The sequence below is a fragment of the Tachyglossus aculeatus genome, chromosome 7 (genome assembly GCF_015852505.1).
Source record: "Tachyglossus aculeatus isolate mTacAcu1 chromosome 7, mTacAcu1.pri, whole genome shotgun sequence".
NCBI lineage: Eukaryota > Metazoa > Chordata > Mammalia > Monotremata > Tachyglossidae > Tachyglossus > Tachyglossus aculeatus.
Window position 1 is genome coordinate 15,743,126 of NC_052072.1, and position 21,487 is coordinate 15,764,612.

The following is a 21,487-nucleotide window of genomic DNA, read 5'->3' on the forward strand; positions in this document are numbered from 1 at the left end:
CTTTCACACTTCCCCCCTTCAAAGCCCTACTGAGAGCTCACCTCCTCCAGGAGGCCTTCCCAGACTGAGCTCTCCCTTATCCTCTGCTCCCCTCCCCTCCCCATTACCCCCACTCCCTCCCTCTGCCCTACCCCCTTCCCCGCCCATCACTTGTGTATATTTGTACATATTTATTACTCTATTTTATTAATGATGTGTATATATCTATAATTCTATTTATTTTGGTGGTATTGACACCTGTCTACTTGTTCTGTTTTGCTGTCTGTCTCCCCCTTCTAGACTGTGAGCCCTTTGTTGGATAGGGATTGTCTCTACCTGTTGCCAAATTGTACTTTACAAGTGCTTGGTTCAGTGCTCTGCACACAGTAATCGCTCAATAAATACAATCGAATGAATGAAATCCCCTGAACCATTCTGCATGACAAAGAATAAGACAGGGCAAGGGTGCCTGCTTTATAGGGAGAGGAGTGGGGTTTCAATGCCCTAGAGAATGCTCTCAGATTCTTGAACAAGAGGCTCCACCCCAAACACTCCCGCCCCCCCCCCCCCCCAACCCCTGCCCTGTGGGGCTGGGCCACCTCCAACTGGGGGTGCCAAAACATTAATTCATTCATCACCACAGCAGGCTTGAATGGGATCCACCCACAGTTACTAATCTGCAGTTCTTTTTGCAATGTCTTAATGAGTCTCAAGTCCAGCCAGCATGGTTTAGTCCATCAGGAATCCCTGGCTGGCTCGCGGGCGATGGGAAGAAGCTCCACTCTTAGAGCTATGGGACCCACACTGGGCACAGCTGGAAGCTCGGAGCCGCGGGACTGAACCTGGGAGAGAACTTGCTGGCACAAGGCCAGGCATGAATCAAAGCCAACCTCCGGGAGCGTAAAGCCAGCTGCCCTGGAGCTCGCTCACTCAGTCTCTGAGCCGGGGAACTGGGGCTCCCCGACAATGACAGAGATCTTCGTTCAGCCAAGCCCAGCTCCTACATTCCAGACGGATGTGACCCAACCCAAAGCTGAGCCAGCCGGCCACCTGCAAGGCCCCCCCGGAGGAGGGGAGACAGTTCACTGGGACCCCCACCCCCCAGAGGAGCATCAGCAGTCAGAACACGTCCCGACAGGAGAAGGCGACAACCTGGAGCCAGAAAGCCTGACCCAACAGAACCGGGAATCCCTCCCCACCCAGCAGGAAGAAGCGGAGATCGGTCCGACGATGGAGCCCATCTTCCTGGGGGACCCCAACACCCCTCATTCCATCAGCTTCTCTGGCAGTGGCTTCATCTCCTTCTACCAGGCTGGGGTCGTGGACGCCCTCCGTGACCTGGCCCCCCAGATGCTGAATTCGGCCTCCAGAGTGTGCGGGGCGTCAGCCGGCTCCGTGGTGGCAGCCCTGACCGTGTGCGGGATCAGCATGGGTAAGCGATGCCTCCTCTCGGCTGTGGGCCAGGGAACGTCCGGCAGCAGGCCAGGGCCTCGGCTTCTCTCATTTCCTCCCAAAGTTCAGGCCTTGCCTTCGCTTCCCCGATAGAGGATTTGGTGCACGCCTGAAGGGGGATTAGAGGCTGAAAGACAGCCTGGACCGGTAGCCCAGCCTAGTAAATACAGAACATGGTTTGGAATTCACCCTGCTAAGAGTTGTCTGGGAGGAGACAGGGTATCCAGACCAATCCCAGGTCATTCAGGCTTGTGGACACTGGGGAAACCCTGCTGAAATCACATCTCTTCCAGAGGGCCTTCCCTCCTTAATCTTTCATCTTCCCACTTTATTTCTCCCTCCAACCGCCATTTCAGCCCTTCTTCATAATCTAAGCGCACAGGTACTCACTCTCCCTAACCTCCCCACAAGGGGATAGAACCTACATAGGTAAGTAAAACATTGTGGCTTCCCTTCTACTTGTAATTTATTATAGTATTCATTCATCTAGAGAAGCAGCGTGGCTCAGTGGAAAGAGCCCGGGCTTTGGAGTCAGAGGTCACGGGTTCAAATCCCGACTCCACCACATGTCTGCTGTGTGACCTTGGGCAAGTCACTTAACTTCTCTGAGCCTCAGTTCCCTCATCTGTAAAATGGGGATGAAGACTGTGAGCCCCCTGTGGGACAACCTGATCACCTTGTAACCTCCCCAGCACTTAGAACAGTGCTTTGCACATAGTAAGGGCTTAATAAATGCCATCATTATTATTATTATTATAAAATGGGGATTAAGACTGTGAGCCCCACATGGGACAACTTGATCACCTTGTATCCCCCCCAGCGCTTAGAACAGTGCTCTGCACATAGTAAGCGCTTAACAAATGCCATCATCATCATCATCCAATCATACTTATTGAGCATTTACTGTGTGCAGAGCACTGTATTTAGCAATTGGGAGAGTACAATTCAGCTGTCTCAGCTAGATTGTAAGTTCCTTGAGGGTAGAGATCATGCCCATTACTTTACTGTACTCTCCCGAGCACTTAGTTCTGTGTTCTGCGCAGTATAAGTGCCCAGTAAATACTCCTAGTGGATTGATTGAATCCTAATCCTGTCCTTCCCTACTCATCTGAGGTGAAGCTCCCAGTTTGTCCACCTGCACAACATGGAGAATAGTCTCATTTCCACTACCTTACTGGGATGTCGAGAGAGCATGGAGGAGGAAAGAAGGGGAAGGGGACGGGAAATAATTTAATTAATTAATTAATTAAATTGCATTATTACATTATTAATTAATAATGTAGAAGAAAGGTAACAGAAAAATATAAACAATCAGTACTAATGCTGCTTTCTCATCGAAACAAAGTCCACTCATTCTTGCGGCTCAGGCCTTACCCTTTCTTTCCGGAGCAGTCAGGACTGCAAGGTCATTATGCTAGCAACATGTTCAAGACGCAGTTTCAGTTCACATGGCTTCAGTGGAAAGGTCCTTTGATAAGTGGGTGGGTCGGACACATCTTTAGACTTTCTCTGCATATTTGATCATTTGGAACTTCAGTGGGTTTCTAGTAAGTAGCCAAAAGCTCCATCTTCTTTGGCTTGCACACATTCAGCTTCCTTTCACACCCTACCCCCGCTAGAATATTTCCTCCCCCTTCCTCTCTATCCAATCGGCTGCAATACTTGCGCAGGCACTTATTATATCCTCCTACCTCACCTCCCTTCTCTCCTTCTACAGCCCACCCCGTACCCTCCGCTCCTCTGCCGCTAATCTCCTCACCGTACCTCGTTCTAGCCTGTCCCGCCATCGACCCCCGCCCCACGTCATCCCCCAGGCCTGGAATGCCCTCCCTCTGCCCATCCACCAAGCTGGCTCTCTTCCTCCCTTCAAGGCCCTACTGAGAGCTCACCTCCTCCAGGAGGCCTTCCCAGACTGAACCCCTTCCTTCCTCTCCCCCTCGCCCCCCTCTCCATTCCCCTCATCTTACCTCCTTCCCTTCCCCACAGCACCTGTATATATGTATATGTGTTTGTACATATTTATTACTCAATTTATTTATTTATTTTACTTGTACATATCTATTCTATTTATTTTATTTTGTTAGTATATTTGGTTTTGTTCTCTGTCTCCCCCTTTTAGACCGTGAGCCCACTGTTGGGTAGGGACTGTCTCTATATGTTGCCAACTTGGACTTCCCAAGCGCTTAGTACAGTGCTCTGCACACAGTAAGCACTCAATAAATATGATTGATTGATTGATTGATTGATATCCGGACTTGTCTGCTGCATCAGACTCCTCCCTCACCTCCCTGCATTCAGGCTCTCCCCTCTCCAGTCCATCATTTGCTTGGTGACCCAGATCATTTTTCTATGATTGTTTTTCTGCCACAGTTGCCCATTCCTTTCTGCATCGAACAAAAACTTCTGATCATTAGCTTTAAGACATTCAATCAGCTCTCTTCTTCCACTACTCCCCAGATGGCATACTTCATTCCTCCCAAACTCACTCATTTTACTGTGCCTCTTTAATAATGATGGTATTTGTTTAGGGCTTACTATGTGTCCAGCACTGTTCTAAGCGTGGCATAGTGGATAGAGCACGGACCTGGGAATGAGAAGGTCATGGGTTCTAAACCCAGCTCCTCCACTTGTCTGTTGTGTGACCTTGGGCAAGTAGTTTCACTTCTCTGGGCTTCAGTCACCTCATCTGTAAAATGGGAATTGAGCCCCACGTATTCAACCCCAATTGCTTGTGTACACTCAGTGCTTAAAACAGTACCTGGCACATAGTAAGGGCTTTCCAAATATCCCCTCCAGACCGTAAACTCACTGTGGGCAGGGAATGTGTCCATTTATTGTTGTAATGTACTATCCCTAGTGCTTAGTTCAACGCCCTGCCCACAGTATGCACTCAATAAATATGATTAAATGAATGAAGATACAAGCTAATCAGGTTGAACACAATCCCTATCCCACATGGGGCTCATAGTCCTAAGCCCCATCTCACAGATGAAGTAACTGAGGCACAGAGAAGTGAAGGGACTTGCCCAAGGTCACACAGCAGACAGGTGGCAGAGCCTGGATTAGAACCCAAGTTTTTCTGACCCCCCCAGGCCAGTGATTTATCCACTAGGCCATGCTCCTTCCCATCTCTCTTCTCTCCCACCATTTGCCTCTTACACTCACCCTCCTCACTAGTACTCCCTCCTCCTTCACATTTGACAGATCACTGCTCTCTCCATCTTCAAAGTCCTTCTCAAATAATATCTCCTCCAGAAGGCCTTCCCCAATTAATTTCTAACCTTGGCCACTTCAGCACTTTGCTGAGTATTGTACTAGGTAGCTGGGAAACAAAAATAGAGTCAGGGGTCATGAATCCAAGAAGCCTCAAGAAACCACACTGACTTCCCTCTTCATCCACCTCATTACATGGGACTTCATTCACCCTTAGGATCTCGCATTTCCTTGTATGATTTAGAGTCTCTCAGGGCTGAATTCCTGCTTTTATTTCAATTAGAGTATCCTATGGCCCTAAAACACCAGGAAAGGTCACTATTATCATCATCAACATCATCAACGATGTTTGTTGAGTGCTTAGTATGTGTAGAGCACTGTACCAAGCACTTGGGAGAGGGTGAGTGTGATTAAGAGGCACAGGGGAGGGAAGGAGCATGGCCTAGTGGATAGAGCACTGGCCTGGGGGGCAGAAAAACTAGGGTTCTAATCCAGGCTCTACCACTTGTCTGCTGTGTGACTTTGGGCAAGTCACTTAACTTCTCTGTGCCTTGGTTCCCTCATCTGTAAAATGGGGATTAAGACTGTGAGCCCCACATGGGATAACCTGATCACCTTATATCCTCCCCAGCGCTTAGAACAGTGGTTTGCGCATAGTAAGCACTTAACAAATACCAAAATAATTATTATTATTACGGTACAAAAGAGTTGGCAGACATGTTCTCTGCCCACAACGAGCTAACACTAGACCAGGAAAGGTCAACAAGTCCATCCCCCTGTCTTCTCAAGGTGAATGAGAATCTTTCTAGAATAAAGATCTTCAGGAAAGAAGATTAATAACAATAATAATGGCATTTGTTAAGCGCTTGCTATGTGCAAAGCACGGTTCTAAGCGCTGGGGGGATACAAGGTGATCAGTTTGCCCCATGTGGGGCTCACAGTCTTAATCCCCATTTTACAGAGAAGTTAAGTGACTTGCCCAAAGTCACATAGCTGACAAGTGGTGGAGCTGGGATTAGAACACATGAGCTCTTTCCACTGAGCCACGCTGCTTCTCCATCCATTCCAATGGGGGTGTAATCCTAGTCATCAGAAAATATTTTTACACCTCACCTAATCCTCTTGGTGACAAGCCAGCCCTCTTCCTCCCTCTCATTCTGTCTGTTCTTGGAGGAGCAGAAGGGCTACCATCTTCTGAATGATATCCCATTAGAGACACAAAGTCAGATATAAATAATAATAAAAAGGTTGGTATTTGTTAAGTGCTTACTACGTGCCAAGCACTGTTCTAGCACTGGGGTAGACACAAGGTAATCAGGTTGTCCCACATGGGGCTCACAGTCTTCATCCCCATTTTACAGATGAGGGAACTGAGGCATAGAGAAGTCAAGTGATTTGCCCAAGGTCACACAGCTGACAAGTGGCAGAGCTGGGATTAGAACCCACGACCTCTGACTCCCAAGCCCGGGCTCTTTCTGCTAAGCCACACTGCTTCTCGATATGCTAAGCACTCTGCTAAGCACTGGAATAGGTAGAGGATAATCATATTGGACACAGACCACATCCCCCAGAGAGCTCACAATTTGAAAGGGAGAACTAAAAATGAATTGTATTTTATTAAGTGCTTGCTCTGTGGACGAGGCAGAGAGGTCAGCAACAAGGCTGAAGCATAGTCAAGGCAGAATAGTGATTGGATCGTTATAGCAGCAGCTTGGATGGAAAGAAAAAGGTGGACTTTAATGATGTTGTGAAGATAGAAGTGACAGACTATGTGTGTTGAATTAGAAAGATGAGTAGAGGATTATGCCAGGGTTTCCAGTTTGTGAGACATGGAGAATGGTGGTTCTGCCTACAGTGATGAGAAAGTCAGGGGGAGGACAAGGTTAGGGTAGGAGGATAAAGAGTTTCTGTTTTGGACATGTTAAATTTGAGGTGTCGGCAGGACGATCAAAGTAGAGATGTCCTGAAGGCAAGAAAAATCAGGGCTGGAGTTGTAGATTTGAGAATCACCTGCGTAGACATGGTAGTTGAAGCCTTGGGAGCAAATGAGCTCTCCATGGAAACTGAGTCACAGAAGTTAAGTGACTTGCCCAAGATCACATAGCAGGGAAGTAGTAGACCAAGGATTAGTACCAAGGTCTCCTGATTCCTTGTGCTATGCCCTTTCCACGAGGCCACCATGCATTTGATATGATAGAGTGAAATCAAAGGTATTTATTGAGTGCTTACTGTGTGCAGAGCACTGCACTAAGCCCTTGGGAGAGTATGATGCAACAGAATTAGCAGACACATTCCCTGCCCATAATGAGCTTAGTCTAGAGGAGCATCTTACAGTCTAGAGGGATATCTACATAAAAATTTGCAAGGAATTTGAGATCATTAAAAGGTGCCTTTCCTCTGTGACTGGTCTTCAGGGCATTCAAAGCACCACTGCCCAGTGGTTAGAGACAGGCCTAGTAGTCAGAAGACCTAGGTTCTAATCCCAACTCTGCTACTTGTCTGCTGTGTGTCGTTGAGCAAGCTGCTTAACTTCTCTGTGCCTCAGTTTCCTCATCCATAAAAATGATGCTTATATACATGCTCTTCCACCCTCCTAGACCATGAACCCCAAGCCAGATAGTGATTGTGTCTGACCCGATTACCATGTATCTACCCTAGCACTTAGCTGATGCTTGGCACATAGTATTTAATAAACACCACAATTATAATATAGAACTGTAATAGGTGCCTCAGGACTGCTGATGAATGAAAACTTGGGAGTGAGGTAGAAGTTTCTTCCTAGTGCCTTTTTGTTCAACCACTGCAGCCACATCAATCATGAAGACTCAGAGTGTAGGACTGTCTCTTTTCCATTAATTATGCAAGTTTGTAAATTCCTTGCGGGCAGGGAGCATGTCTACAAACTCTGCAACCCTGTACTCTCCCAAGTGCTTAGTTCAGTGGCCTGCACACAGTAAAAGCGCAATTAATACAATTGATTGATTGGTTGATATACAATCAGAGATATACCAAAGCTTCCCCAAACTCAGATTTCAACACTACGTCATAGAACCTAACTCAGATAAAACTCTTGGGTACTTGATGTCCTAGGTGTTTAGAAAGTCAGTTTCTATTTAGCTGGCAGAGGCTACCAGAAAGTGGAGGATGAGATGGAGGCCCTTTATGCACCCCAATTAGATTGAGGGCACAAAGAAGAGATTATTTGTTCAGGGGATACTCCATGGGAGAGCAATACTTGATTTTATCTCTACAGACTCACGCTCTTTCATTTAGGTTCTCCCTTAGCAAACTGGCTCAATTTCCACTGCTGGAAACTTGTGTTTCCAACCTTTATTTAGACAGTGATCTGTTGAACTAACTTGAGTGACTACAGTGTGTCCAGATAATATCTGGAGAGACAGTCCAGAAAGAGTTCCATGAACCAGAGAGATTGCTCTGGTCAATCTGAAACAGGTCTCAAGAGCCAGAAACAACCGTCTCTCAGTAGGCATCTCACTGACCATTTCCTCAATTATCCAAGAGTCTGAGCAATTCAGGCCTAAGGGTTCCCGAGAGCCAATTGGGCTTCCGTGGCAGAAGCTCAAGCTGCTGATAAAATGGCCTGTTGTTTTGACAGCATCAGTGCCTTAGAGCCACATCTTGCCTGGAGCCTCTGGTTAAGTGTAGGAGAACTGCACGGGAGTCTCTCTGAAGGCCTACCATGGCCCTGTGAGCATACACACCAGCTCAGTATCTCACCCGCTATGTCTTTTTTCCTGGCATAAATTGGGGAAGCTGAGCTGAAGGTTGGGAGCTCAGAGGCTAGGAGCAGCAATCCCTTGTCAAGCCCCTCTTTCGGATGACCATTCATCTGGCTATATATCAGCCAGTCTAGTTTTCAGCTGGTCTATCTCTTTTCTGAGACAGATATTCATTCCTTCATTCATTCGATCATGTTTATTACTAATAATAATAATAATAATGGCATTTATAATAACAATCATAATGATGGCATCTGTTAAGCGCTTACTATGTGCAAAGCACTGTTCTAAGCTCTGGGGAGGTTACAAGGTGATCAGGTTGTCCCACGTGGGGCTCACAGTCTTAATCCCCATTTTACAGATGAGGGAATAGAGGCACAGAGAAGTTAAGTGACTTGCTCAAAGTCACACAGCTGACAATTGGCAGAGCCGGGATTTGAACCCCTGACCTCACTGACAATTGATAGAGCCAGTATTTGAACCCATGACCTCTGATTCCAAAGCCCGTGCTCTTTCCACTGAGCCACGCTGCTCAGTGGAAATCACTTACTGTGTGCGGAGCACTGTACTAAACACTTGGGAAAGTATAATACAACAATAAACAGTGACATTCCCTGCCAACAACAAGCCCGGCGTACCTTTATTTATTTTTTATTTTTATTGGAATTTTTTAAATGCTTTCTATATGCCAGGCACTATGTTAAGTGCTGGGGTAGTTACAAGTTCAACAGGTTAGACACAGTCCCTGTCCCACATCATAAAAACGATGGTATTTGTGAAGTACTTAGTATGTGTCAAGTACTGTACTAAGTGCTGGGATGAATACAAGCAAATCAGGTTGGACTCAGTCCCTGTCCCACGTGGGGCTCACAGTCTCAATTCCCATTTTACAGATGAGGGAACTGAGGCACAGAAAAGTGAAGTGACTTGCCCAAGGTCGCACAACAGACATGGGGTGGAGCCGGGATTAGAACCCAGGTTCTCTGACTCCTAGGCCTGTGCTCTATCAATTATGCCATGCTGGGGCCCCCAATCTTAATCCCCATTTTAAGGATGAAGTAACTGAGGCACAGAGAAGTGAAGTGATTTGCTCAAGGTCACAGGGCAGACAAGCAGTGGAGACGGGATTAGAATCCAGGTTCTCTGAATCCCAGGCCCGTGCTCTTTCTCAAGATCATGCTGCTTCCTTTTTGACTGGTATTTTTAAAATACACAGCTTTTCTCCACATCAGCTCTGCTGGACTGCTTCTCCTAATAAATATGATTGATTGATTGAGTGAGTGAAGAGTTGAAAATCTGGGCAGAGTAGGCCAAACCTCTGTGTCTCACAAGGAAATGTGTGTGTAATGGATCAGATTTGGAGGTAATACTACTTCTACTACTACTACTACTAATAATAATATTTGTTTAGTGCTTACTCCGTGCCCAGCACCGTACCAGGTGCTGGGACAGATACAAGATATCAGGCCCCACAAGGTGCTTACAATCTAAGTAGGAGGGAGAACAGATATTGAAACCCCATTTTCCAGAGATGTGGAAATGGAAGTACAGAGGAGTTAAGTGACTTTCCCAAGGACACACAGCAGACAGTTGGCAGAGCCAGTATGAGATGAGTGGATTAGTGAAAATGGGAGAGTTGAGATCAAGGTTATTTTTGGAGCACTGAATAGTGTGATCTATATTGCTATCCCAGCGCTTAGAACAGTGCTTTGCACATAGTAAGCGCTTAATAAATGCCATTATTATTATTATTATCCCAGGTACCCATCTCAGACAGTTCCCCAACCTCTCCCCCAGTCTCGCCCACATCCTACCTCTGGCCTGGAACGCCCTTCCTCCTCATATCAGAAGATAATTGCTTTCCCCCACTTCAAAGCCTTACTGAAGGCCCATCTCCTCCAAGAAGACTTCTATGTACCAGGAACCGTACTAAGTGTTAGAATAGATAAAAGGCAATCAGATTTGGACACCATCCCTGTCCCACAGAGGGCTCACAGTCTTAATCCCGATTTTACAGATGAGGTAACTGAGGGACGGAGAAGTTGAAGTTGTTCGTCCAAGGTCACACAGCAGACAAGTGGCGGAGCTGGGATTAGAACCCAGGTTCCTTGGCTCCCAAGCCCGTGCTTTTTCCACTAGGCTACACTGCCTCCAGTTCCTCAGCTGTTTACTCAGCTGATTTGCAAGCCATGTGACCCCCAAGTCCCTCAACTGATGAAGTAGACCAGAAAGATTTCTCTGGCATCATCTCAGCTTTCCCTCAGTTTTCCCCGAATAGACTTGTTACCTGGGGGTTTTTTTGTTTCATTTTTTTAATGTATTTGTTAAGCATTTACTATGTGTCAAACACTGTTCTGAGCACTGGGGTAGGTACAAGGTAATTAAGTTGGACACAGTCCCTGTCCCACAAAGAGCTCACAGTCTATGTAGAAGGGAGAACAGAGAAACAGACAAGTTTTGTGACTTACCTAATTAAGGTCACACAGCAAACAATTGGGAGAGCCGGCATTAGAACCCAGGTCCTCCGACACCCAGGCCTGTGCTGTTTCCACTAGGCCATGCTGCTTCCCTTCAGGTGTTCATAATTAACTTGATTTGGTGTAATTTCAATTACGACTGAAACTTAATTCATCCTAAGTTTATTTATCAGTTTCCTGTGCTCATTTGGCAGTTCTAGAGCCCTGAGCACAATTTCAGACAAGTAGTTACCTCAGTTGAATTGGCCCAGCTGAGTGATTAAGCATTAAACTCCTTAGCACCCTGGTATGTTCAGGGATGTTTTCTGTTTCTCAGCTACTTTAAAGTGTAAATCACATCATTTATATTATTTGGGGAGCTCTTGCATTAACAAGCCTCACTTTCCCCTTATTATCCAATGTTTATGACTCAAAGCTTCCATTTATATTTGATATTATAGGTACCACAATGTCCCATCTATAATCGCCTCACATAACCCCTCCTGCCCTACCTTCTTCCCCTCCCCACAGCACCTGTATATATGTTTGTACAGATTTATTACTCTATTTATTTTACTTGCCCATATTTACTATTCTATTTATTTTGTTAATGATGTGCATCTAGCTTTAATTCTACTTGTTCTGTCGACTTGACGCCTGTCCACATGTTTTGTTTTGTTGTCTGTCTCCCCCTTCTAGACTGTGAGCCCGTTGTTGGGTAGGAGCCACCTCTATATGTTGCCAACTTGTACTTCCCAAGTGCTTAGTACAGTGCTCTGCACACAGTAAGCGCTCAATAAATACAATTGAATGAATAAATGAATGGATACTGACTCCAAAGCTCTCAATCCACCTTTTATAGCTCATCTCTAGTCTGCAAGTCTAGACATACTTACAGATGTGATGTGGGCACATCCGACTCTGATATTGTACTCTCCCAAGCGCTTAGTACAGTGCTCAGCACACAGTTAACACTCAATAAACACTATTGATACGATTGAATGAATGAATGAATATTGATAATATGGACTGCAAGCCTTTTAAATGGGCTTATAGTTTAAGAATTTAGGAAAATAGTTTTTGCGATGGGGATTAATTCCATATTATTGTTTCCCCTCTTCAAGTCACACAACCAAAACAGGCACAAATTGCAGTTACAGGCCTGGATTCCTGCATAAGGCACTATGGACCTGAAGAATAGAGTCTGGCAGAGCTACTCACAGACCAAGCTCGTGCTTTGATTAGTGCAATTCGAACAATCTCCCCCTGCTACCTCTTTCCTGGCCCAACTGCAGGACCAAGCAGTCTAGGAGAAGGAGAGAAAAGGGGTCAGCTTACTTGATAGTGCCGATAGTTGTAGTAGTAGTAGTAGTATTTACTCAGCACTTACTGTGTGCAGAGCACTGTACTAAACACTGGGAAAAAACACACAGGTGATAGTTTAGATATGGTCCCGGTTCCTCCAGAAGTTCAAAATCTGAAATCGGTCGAATGGGCGATAAAAATGAGATGGGGAGGGGTTTAGCAACAGAAATAGTAGGAAGGATGGAATCATATTAATATTATAGAACATGAACATCCTCATAAATACTCAGTGGGAAAAGGGACCTGAAGGGGCCTTCTAAGGAGTATAGAAGCTGCACTTTGCTCCTTCTTAAATCCCACCCAGCCCGGCAAGCACGGAGTATGTAAGGAGCAGGTTTGTTTGTTTTTATGGTATTTGTTAAGGGCTTACTCTGTGCCAGGAACTGTGCTAAGCGCTGGGGTAGATAGATGGTAATCAGGTTGGACACAGTCTATGTCCTACATGGGACTCACAGTATCAGTCCCATTTTACAGAAGTGGTAAGTGAGGCACAAAGAAGTTATTTGCCCAAAGTCACATAGCAGATAAGTGGCCGAGCCTGAATTAGAACTCAGGTCCTTCTGACTCCCAGGGCCGTGCTCTAACCATCAGGCAATATCTGCTTCTCTTTTGTTTCATTCATTCATTCATTCAATCGTATTTATTCAGCGCTTACTGTGTGCAGAGCACAGTACTAAGCGCTTGGGAAGTACAAGTTGGCAACATATAGAGATGGTCCCTACCCAACAGTGGGCTCAAACCCTGTGTGCCTTTCCGAATATGGGGTTGGGCTCAGGGCTGGGACTGATTTTAACGGTGGAACGTAGAAGCTGGTGATGGGAGTTGGGGATGACGGGAAAATTACAACAAGCCACAGTTCCACCCCCTCAGGGAGCAAACCATCCAGCAGAGGAGAGGAACATTAAAATAAATTACAGACTGGAGGAAGTAAAGGAGAGGGGTATCTAAGTACTATGGAGAGTTTTGAGTACTTAAGTACTTAGGTGGTATGAAAGGGCTGAAGTGACCACTGGGCAATAGAATAATAATGGTATTTGTTTAGTACATACTATGTTCCAGGCACTGCTAAGTGCTGGGGTGGATACAAGCAAATCAGGTTGGACACAGTCCCTGTCCCACATGGAGCACAAAATCTCAATCCCCATTTTGCAGATGAGAGAACTGAGGCACAAAGAAGTAAAATGATTTGCCCAAGGTCACACAGCAGACAAGTGGCAGAGCCGGAATTAGAACCCATGACCTTCTGACTCCTAGGCCCAAGCTCTATCCACTATGCTGTGGATAGTGAATAATGGATATAAGACCAAAAGATAAATCAATCAATCAATGGAATTTATTAATAATTATAGCACTTGTCAAGCACTTGCACCAACCATTCATTCATTCAATCGTATTTATTGAGCACTTGCTGTGTGCAGAGCACTGTACTAAGCACTTACTGTGCGAAGCGCTGGCGCTTACTATATCACAGCACATTGGATGAGATACTTGGGAGAGTACAGTACAACAGAGCTGGTAGACACAATCCCTGCCCTGAATCTAATAGGGCACTTACAAACTAGTGGCTAATAAGATGAAAGCAAAATCAGGAGAGAAGGAAGAAGAGATGAGACACAAAGGTAAAGAGTTTCTCCCACCCTATTACAACCTCTTCCACACTTTCTAGCCACTCACACCCCTTCCCTGCTGCTCCACTTTGGGCCTAAACTCTGATTATTCATTTCCCAGCCCTGCAGGCCCCAATCCCACCTGAAAATCTACTCTCAAGCCGGAGGGGATATGGTTCAGATTGGTCTGAAAGGCTGTTGTCTTACCGTGTTCCCAGGTGAGATGGTGGATACATTAGGAAAAGGGGCCCCAAATTAGGACCCAAGTAGATTTTGGGGGAAGCAGTCCCCTAATTTCTTCTCAGGCTTTCTTTTCCCTGACAACCACCACCCCAGAATTTCTCCATAGGACCAGCTCCACGGAGGTCAATCATCAATCAATCAATCAACCAGTGGTATTTATTGAGCATTTACTGTGGTGCAGAACACTGTACTAAGTGCATGAGAGAGTACAATACAACAGAGGTGGTAGACACATTCCCCACCCACTCCCACAATGAGCTTACAGTCCCGAGAGGGTTTTGAGGGATACTGCCACATTCCCTGGAGCTAATTGGCCCAGGGATTTTTCCTGTCTCCCTAGTAGCTGGTGGTGCCAGTAGATGTGCATATGGGAAATTAAGGAATCAGAAAAGGCACCATATACACCTGCTATGATGGCAGTGTGTTGCCTAGCAACCAGATTTGAGATGGAGACGTGGACAATTGTCCTTATCTCTTTCATGGAGTAGGTCCCCATCAGCGGAGGAGATTTTATTCCTCAACAAGCTGCAACAGAATTGCGGCCCTCTAATAGGTCTGACCTTAAACTTTCAGGTTTTTTTCTCAGTTTTTAGACATTGGCCCACGTCTTGAACTGCTCAGTGTCCCTGTAGGTGGGATTTTCCTCATAGTCTCCCTGGCCCCAGGAACATCAATCGATCAATCAATCGTATTAGGTGAAGCAATCTCTTTAACCCGGCCTTGCAACTCACCCAGCTGAGAGAAAGCCAGGGCATCTCTGTGCATCTGCCAGGCAAGAGAGGGTCGATGCCAACCCCATCCACCCACCCTGTGCTCCAAAAATCTCCAGTGGCTACCAATCAATCTGCGCATCAGGCAGAAACTCCTCACCCTCGGCTTCCATCACCTCGCCCCCTCCTACCTCACCTCCCCTCTCTCCTTCTACAGCCCACCCTGCACCCTCCGCTCCTCTGCCGCTAATCTCCTCACCGTTAGGCCTCGTTCTCGCCTGTCCCGCCATCGACCCCCGGCCCACGTCATCCCCCTGGCCTGGAATGCCCTCCCTCTGCCCATCCGCCAAGCTAGCTCTCTTCCTCCCTTCAAGGCCCTACTGAGAGCTCACCTCCTCCAGGAGGCCTTCCCAGACTGAGCCCCTTCCTTCCTCTCCCCCTTGTCCCCCTCTCCATTCCCCCATCTTACCTCCTTCCCTTCCCCACAGCACCTGTATATATGTATATATGTTTGTACATATTTATTACTCTATTTATTTATTTTACTTGTACATATCTATTCTATTTATTTTATTTTGTTAGTATGTTTGGTTTTGTTGTCTGTCTCCCCCTTTTAGACTGAGCCCACTGTTGGGTAGGGACTGTCTCTATATATTGCCAACTTGTACTTCCCAAGCACTTAGTACAGTGCTCTGCACACAGTAAGCGCTCAGTAAATACGATTGATTGATTGATTGATGCCAACCCCATCCACCCACCCTGTGCTCCCTCCCCAGCCTCTGAATGGGCCAGGCCTCGTCACCTGGGAGAAGGGGCCAGCACCACCCTGGACTAGGCGTCCCCTGTCCTACATCCAAGTCCCCAGCTACGCTGACTAAGATGGGGTTTTGGCCCCATCTAATTAAGAATTCCTCAAACAACTCCACCCTGTGAAGGGGTGGCTATCTGATGGCCAACCTCCACTTCCTCTTGATGTTCAGGCGGGGCTCCTGTGAGCACATGCCTTGGTATCCAACCACGCAGGTTGTTTAAGGCCCTTACTGGTGGGTCAGCTGGCCACCCTCCCCCAAGGGCCTGTTGAGCAAAGCTTGGCAGGGGCAGGCACAGTTCTGGACTGGGGTCCCCTGCAGATGGATCGGTTCACCCCCGTTTCCAGGAACACCAAGCATCCTGCCGCGGTCCAAGCGGCCTTAGAGAAACAGTGTGGTCTAGAAGATAGAGCATGGGCCTGGGAATCAGAAGGACCTTGTTTCTAATCCCAGCTCTGCCACTTGCTTGCTGTATGACCTTGGGCAAGTCACTTCACATCTCTGGGCTTCAGTTTCCACATCTGTTAAATGGGGATTAAGACTGTGAGCCCTATATGGGACAGGAACTGTGTCCAACCCAATTAGCTGGTATCTACACCAGCACTCAGAACAGTGCCTGGCACGTAGTAAGTGCTTGACAAATACCATAAAAAGTCCCAGTCCAACTTGCAAGGTGGTCCCAAGGATGATCATCATCATCATCATCAATCCTATTTATTGAGCGCTTACTATGTGCAGAGCACTGTACTAAGCGCTTGGGAAGTACAAATTGGCAACATATAGAGACAGTCCCTACCCAACAGTAGGCTCACAGTCTAAAAGGGGGAGGCAGAGAACAAAACCAAACATACTAACAAAATAAAATAAATAAAATAGATATGTACAAGTAAAATAAATAGAGTAATAAATATGTACAAACATATATACATATATACAGGTGCTGTGGGGAAGGGAAGGGGGTAAGATGGGGGGGATGGAGAGGCGGAGCAGGGGGAGAGGAAGGAAGGGGATCAGTCTGGGAAGGCCTCCTCGAGGAGGTGAGCTCTCAGCAGGGCCTTGAAGGGAGGAAGAGAGCTAACTTGGCGGATGGGCAGAGGGAGGGCATTCCAGGCCCGGGGGATGACGTGGGCCGGGGGTCGATGGCGGGACAGGCGAGAACGAGGTACGGTGAGGAGATTAGCGGCGGACGAGCGGAGGGTGCGGGCTGGGCTGTAGAAGGAGAGAAGGGAGGTGAGGTAAGAGGGGGCGAGGTGATGGAGAGCCTTGAAGCCCAGGGTGAGGAGTTTCTGCCTGATTTGTCCTTGTCCCTGTGAAGGGGGTGGGGAGAAACTGAGGCAAGGGCCAGAGCAGTGCCTTGCCCAGATTAGGCCAGCCATCAGAGAGAGGACGTAACCATAGAAACAGGGGCCGAAAACTGTGGTTAAGCCTGGCTGGTAGCGCCAGGAGAACGGATGGCTACTGCTCCATAATGAATCCTTCCCTTGTGTCTGGTAAATGACTGCAGATGAAGCCGCCTATGTAATCCTCTCATGGGTTTCCTCGTGGGAACCGAATTCATCTCTGAACGGATGGGGATTTGATTGAAAAATACAAATTACACTTGCTCCAATTGTTCCTGCGATTCCTGTGCTAACCTCAGGCTCACTATGTCACTCTCTGGTGGGAGAGACGGGAGGGGTGTCTCCCAGTATCCCTGGGGGAGGTGGGATGAGAAGTGGGTGGGGAAGGGGCTTCATCATCAATCGTATTTATTGAGTGCTTACTGTGTGCAGAGCACTGTACTAAGCGCTTCATATTCAGCAAGCTGCTCTGAGCTCATGAGGTCAGGAAATTTAGGGGTCTTGCAAATTGCTGCCAGCTGTCCTGGGGGTGGGTCTCCCCAGGGTTCTTGCCTCCCAGAACCCCCTACTGCCTCTTCAAGTCCTGCAGAGGCAGAGGCTCCCCAAGTGACCTTGGGCTGGGGGACTCAGGGCCCCTGCCCTTTTTATGGAATTTGTCAAGCACTTACTATGTGCCAGGCACTGTACTAAGCTCTGGAGTAGATACAGAGATACAGCGTCGCTCAGTGGAAAGAGCGCGGGCTTGGGAGTCAGAGGTTATGGGTTCTAATCCCAGCTCCACTGCTTGTCAGCTGTGTGACTTTGGGCAAGTCACTTAACTTCTCTGTGCCTCAGTTACCTCATCTGTAAAATGGGGATTTAGACTGTGAGCCCCATGTGGGACAATCTGATCACCTTCTATCCACCCAGTGCTTAGAACAGTGCTTTGTACATAGTAAGTGCTTAACAAATACCATCATTATTATACAGGATAATCGAGTTGGACACAGTCCCTGTTCCACATAGGGCTCACAGTCGTAATCCCCATTTTGACAAGCCAGCTCTCTTCCTCGCCAAGCTAGCTCTCTTCTTCCCTTCAAAGCCCTACTGAGAGCTCACCTCCTCCAGGAGGCCTTCCCAGACTGAGCCCCCTCCTTTCTCTCCCCTTCCTCCCCCTCTCCATCCCCCCACCTTACCTCCTTCCCCTCCCCACAGCACCTGTATATATGTATATGTTTGTACGTATTTATTACTCTATTTATTTGTACATATTTATTCTATTTATTTGATTATGTTAATATGTTTTGTTTTGTTCTCTGTCTCCCCCTTCTAGACTGTCAGCCCGCTGTTGGGTAGGGACCGTCTCTATATGTTGCCAACTTGTAGTTCCCAAGTGCTTAGTACAGTGCTCTGCACACAGTAAGTGTTCAATAAATACGATTGAATGAATGAGTGAATTTTACCAATGAGATAACTGAGGCACAGAGAAGTGAAGTGATTTGCCCAAGGTCACATAGCAGACAAGTGGTGGAGCTGGGATTATTCGGCACTCTTATTTTATTCCAAACACCCCAGAAGGGGGGATTGCCAAGGGTCTGCAGATAATTTTCTCCTCACAGTCTCTGCAGATGATGGGATCAGGAAAGAAACATGGCTTAGTGGGAAGAGCACGGTTCCGAGAGTCAGAGAACTTAGGTTCTAGCCCCAGCTCGGCCACTTGCCAGTTTTGTGACCCTGGTCAAGTTGCTTCACTTCTCTCGACTGCAATTACTTCATTTGTGAAATAGGAATTCAATACCTGTTCTCCCTCCCCCTTACGCTATGAGCCCCATGTGAGACACAGATTATGGTTCAACCTGATTCTCCTGAATCTACCGCAGTGCTTGTACATAGTAAGCGCTTGACAAATACCACAGCTGTGGTGTCGCAACCACTGGAGAATCCCTGGGGAGACACTGAGAAGTAGGGTGGCTTAATGGACAGATTATGGGCCGGAGAGTCAGAAGGACCTGGGTTCTAATCCTGCCTGTGCCACTTGTCTGCTATGTGACCTGGGGCAAATTGCTTCACTTCTAGTTGTCGGCAGAAATTGTGTCTGTTACATTATGATATTGTATTCTCCCAAGTGCTTAATAGATGTGATTGACTGAGTGGGCCTCAGTTAACCTCATCAGTAAAATGGGGACTAAGACTGTGAGTTCCATATAGAACATAGACTGTGTCCAACTTGATAAGCTTGTATCTAACCCAGCGCTTAGTATAGTGCCTAGCACAGAGTAAGCGCTTAACAGATACCATAAAACAAATAAACTGTGCTCAGGGGAGACTGAGGGATAATGATGGTCCCTTTCTGTCTTCATTCTAGATGAATACCTCAAGGTTTTAAACACCGCTGTAGCTGAGGTGAAGAAATATTTCCTGGGGCCATTTGCTCCCTCCTGCAAGATGGTAAAGATGATGAGGCAGTTTCTCTACACAACCTTGCCTGAGGACTCCTACAAGCTAGCTTCTGGAAAGCTCCACGTGGCTGTCACCCGAGTGACAGATGGCGAGAACGTCGTAATTTCTGAATTCACATCCAAGGAAGAGCTGGTGGAGGTGAGGCAGGGAACAAATTGACCAAATCTCTTGGATTGCAGATATAGTGTGTCATTTATATTGCACTCTCCTAAGTGCTTAGTACAGGGCTTTGCACACAAAAAGTGCTCAATAAACACCATTGATTGATTGGGCCTGAGGGGACAAGATGGATAAGGATCATGGACAACCTCCTTCCCTGACTAGCTAGGTCACTCAATGAGGGACAAAGGGACTCAGGCTGAGATCTGTGACTAGAATACCCTTTCTCTCCATCCCAGAGCTTAGAACAATGCTTTGCACCTAGTAAACACTCAATAAATACCGTAATTATTATTATTATTACTATCCCTCCCTCTCTTCTTTCACTGACTCCTTCCTTCTCTCCCTCCTCACTCTGGCTGAACTGTTTCTTCTTGCCCCCTTCCTTGCCCTCGCCTCTCCTTCCTCCTTTCTATCCCTCCAGCCTCCTCTCTCCCACTTTCCATTCCTTCTTTCTCTAGGGAGCTCAGGGTCAGCTGCCCCGGTGGGGAGGGACTGACCTGAGGCTGTTGCCCAGGCCTCCTCAGCCGGTGACTTAACTTTCCCGGGGTCAGTGGTGAGCGCCTCAGGGTCACCCTGTTTCCCACCTCCTCCGGAGAGCTGCAGGAAGTTCTGTGTCTCTCCTCAGGTGCTGTATTGCAGCTGTTTTGTCCCAGTCTACTGCGGGCTCATCCCTCCGACCTACCGAGGCGTGGTGAGTGATGGGGCTGGGAATGTGTCTGTTCTACTGCCCTCTTGTACTCTCCCAAACGCTTAGTACAGTGCTCCGCACACACTAAGTGCTCAATAAATACAGTTAACTGACTGACTGCCAGGAAAGGGAGGATTGGGGGCAAAGGCCATGCCTGTTCTCCGTCCACCCTGAGGCTCAAGGTGAAGAGCCCCATGAGAAGGAGGCAGAGATTGTGCCCAGTTAGGTGGGGAAGGGAGACATGATTTTCAATGGTTGGGGAGTCTTGGACTTGCCAAGTTTCTCTAGACTCAAACCCCAGCCGTAGTAACTTTCTTTGCTCCGGGACCCTCCCTCCTGCTCAGACCCTTGTCTTCCTTCCTTCCTCCTTCCTTCCTTAAAAGCAGCATGGCTCAGTGGAAAGAGCATAGGCTTTGGAGTCAGAGGTCATGGGTTCAAATCCTGGCCCCGCCAATTGTCAGCTGTGTGACCCTGGGCCAGTCACTTAACTTCTCTATGCCTCAGTTACCTCATCTGTAAAATGGGGATTAAGATTGTGAGCCCTCTGTGGGACAACCTAATCACCTTGTAACCCCCCCAGTGCTTAGAACAGTGCTTTGTACAAAGTAAGCGCTTAATAAATGCCATTTTTATTATTGTTATTCCTCCCTTACCTCCACTTGGTCAGAATTATCATCATCACTGAGTGCTTATTGTGTATAGAGCACAGTACTAAGTGCATGGGGGAGTACAACAGAGTTAGTAAACACACTCCCTGCCCACAGAGAACTTTCAGAATCCCCAAAGACCCTTTTGGCCTATGGCCCCTGCCCTCACTAACTTGCAACTTGGCAAAATCAGCACCAGCCTGTGGCAAACAGCCAATACGGCAGCACGAGAGACTATCTTTGCAAGGGCACAGTGGGGCCTATGTTGGTCTTTTCAGCTTGTAAGAGCTTAACAAATACCCTAATTATTATCTGCAACCATAAGTGGGCTCCACTATCAATGGTGTCTTCTCTGAACACCAAGGACAGCTACATACATGAGAAGCAGCATGGCTCAGTGGAAAGAGCCTGGGCTTGGGAATCAGAGGTCATGGGTTCTAATCCTGGCTCCGCCACTTGTCAGCTGAGTGACTTTGGGCAAGTCACTTCACTTCTCTGGGCCTCAGTTACCTCATCTGAAAATTGGGGATTGAGACGGGGAGCCCCAGGTGGGACAACCTGATTACTTTGTATCTACCCTAGTGCTTAGAACAGTGTTTGGCACATAGTAAGTGCTTAATAAATACCATCATTATTA

At 47.2% G+C, this 21,487-nt stretch overlaps 1 protein-coding gene across 1 annotated transcript in view; it reads left to right on the forward strand.

The window, feature by feature from the left end:
* The first annotated feature begins 917 nt into the window (after positions 1–917).
* PNPLA1 (patatin like phospholipase domain containing 1) overlaps positions 918–21,487 on the forward strand; it is a 37,160-nt gene continuing 16,590 nt past the window's right edge. The window contains exons 1-3 of the mRNA XM_038749397.1: positions 918–1,411; positions 19,259–19,491; positions 20,141–20,206. Of these exons, the coding sequence (XP_038605325.1) occupies positions 946–1,411; positions 19,259–19,491; positions 20,141–20,206 (765 nt within the window). The 5' untranslated portion in view covers positions 918–945. The remainder of the gene's footprint in view (positions 1,412–19,258; positions 19,492–20,140; positions 20,207–21,487) is intronic.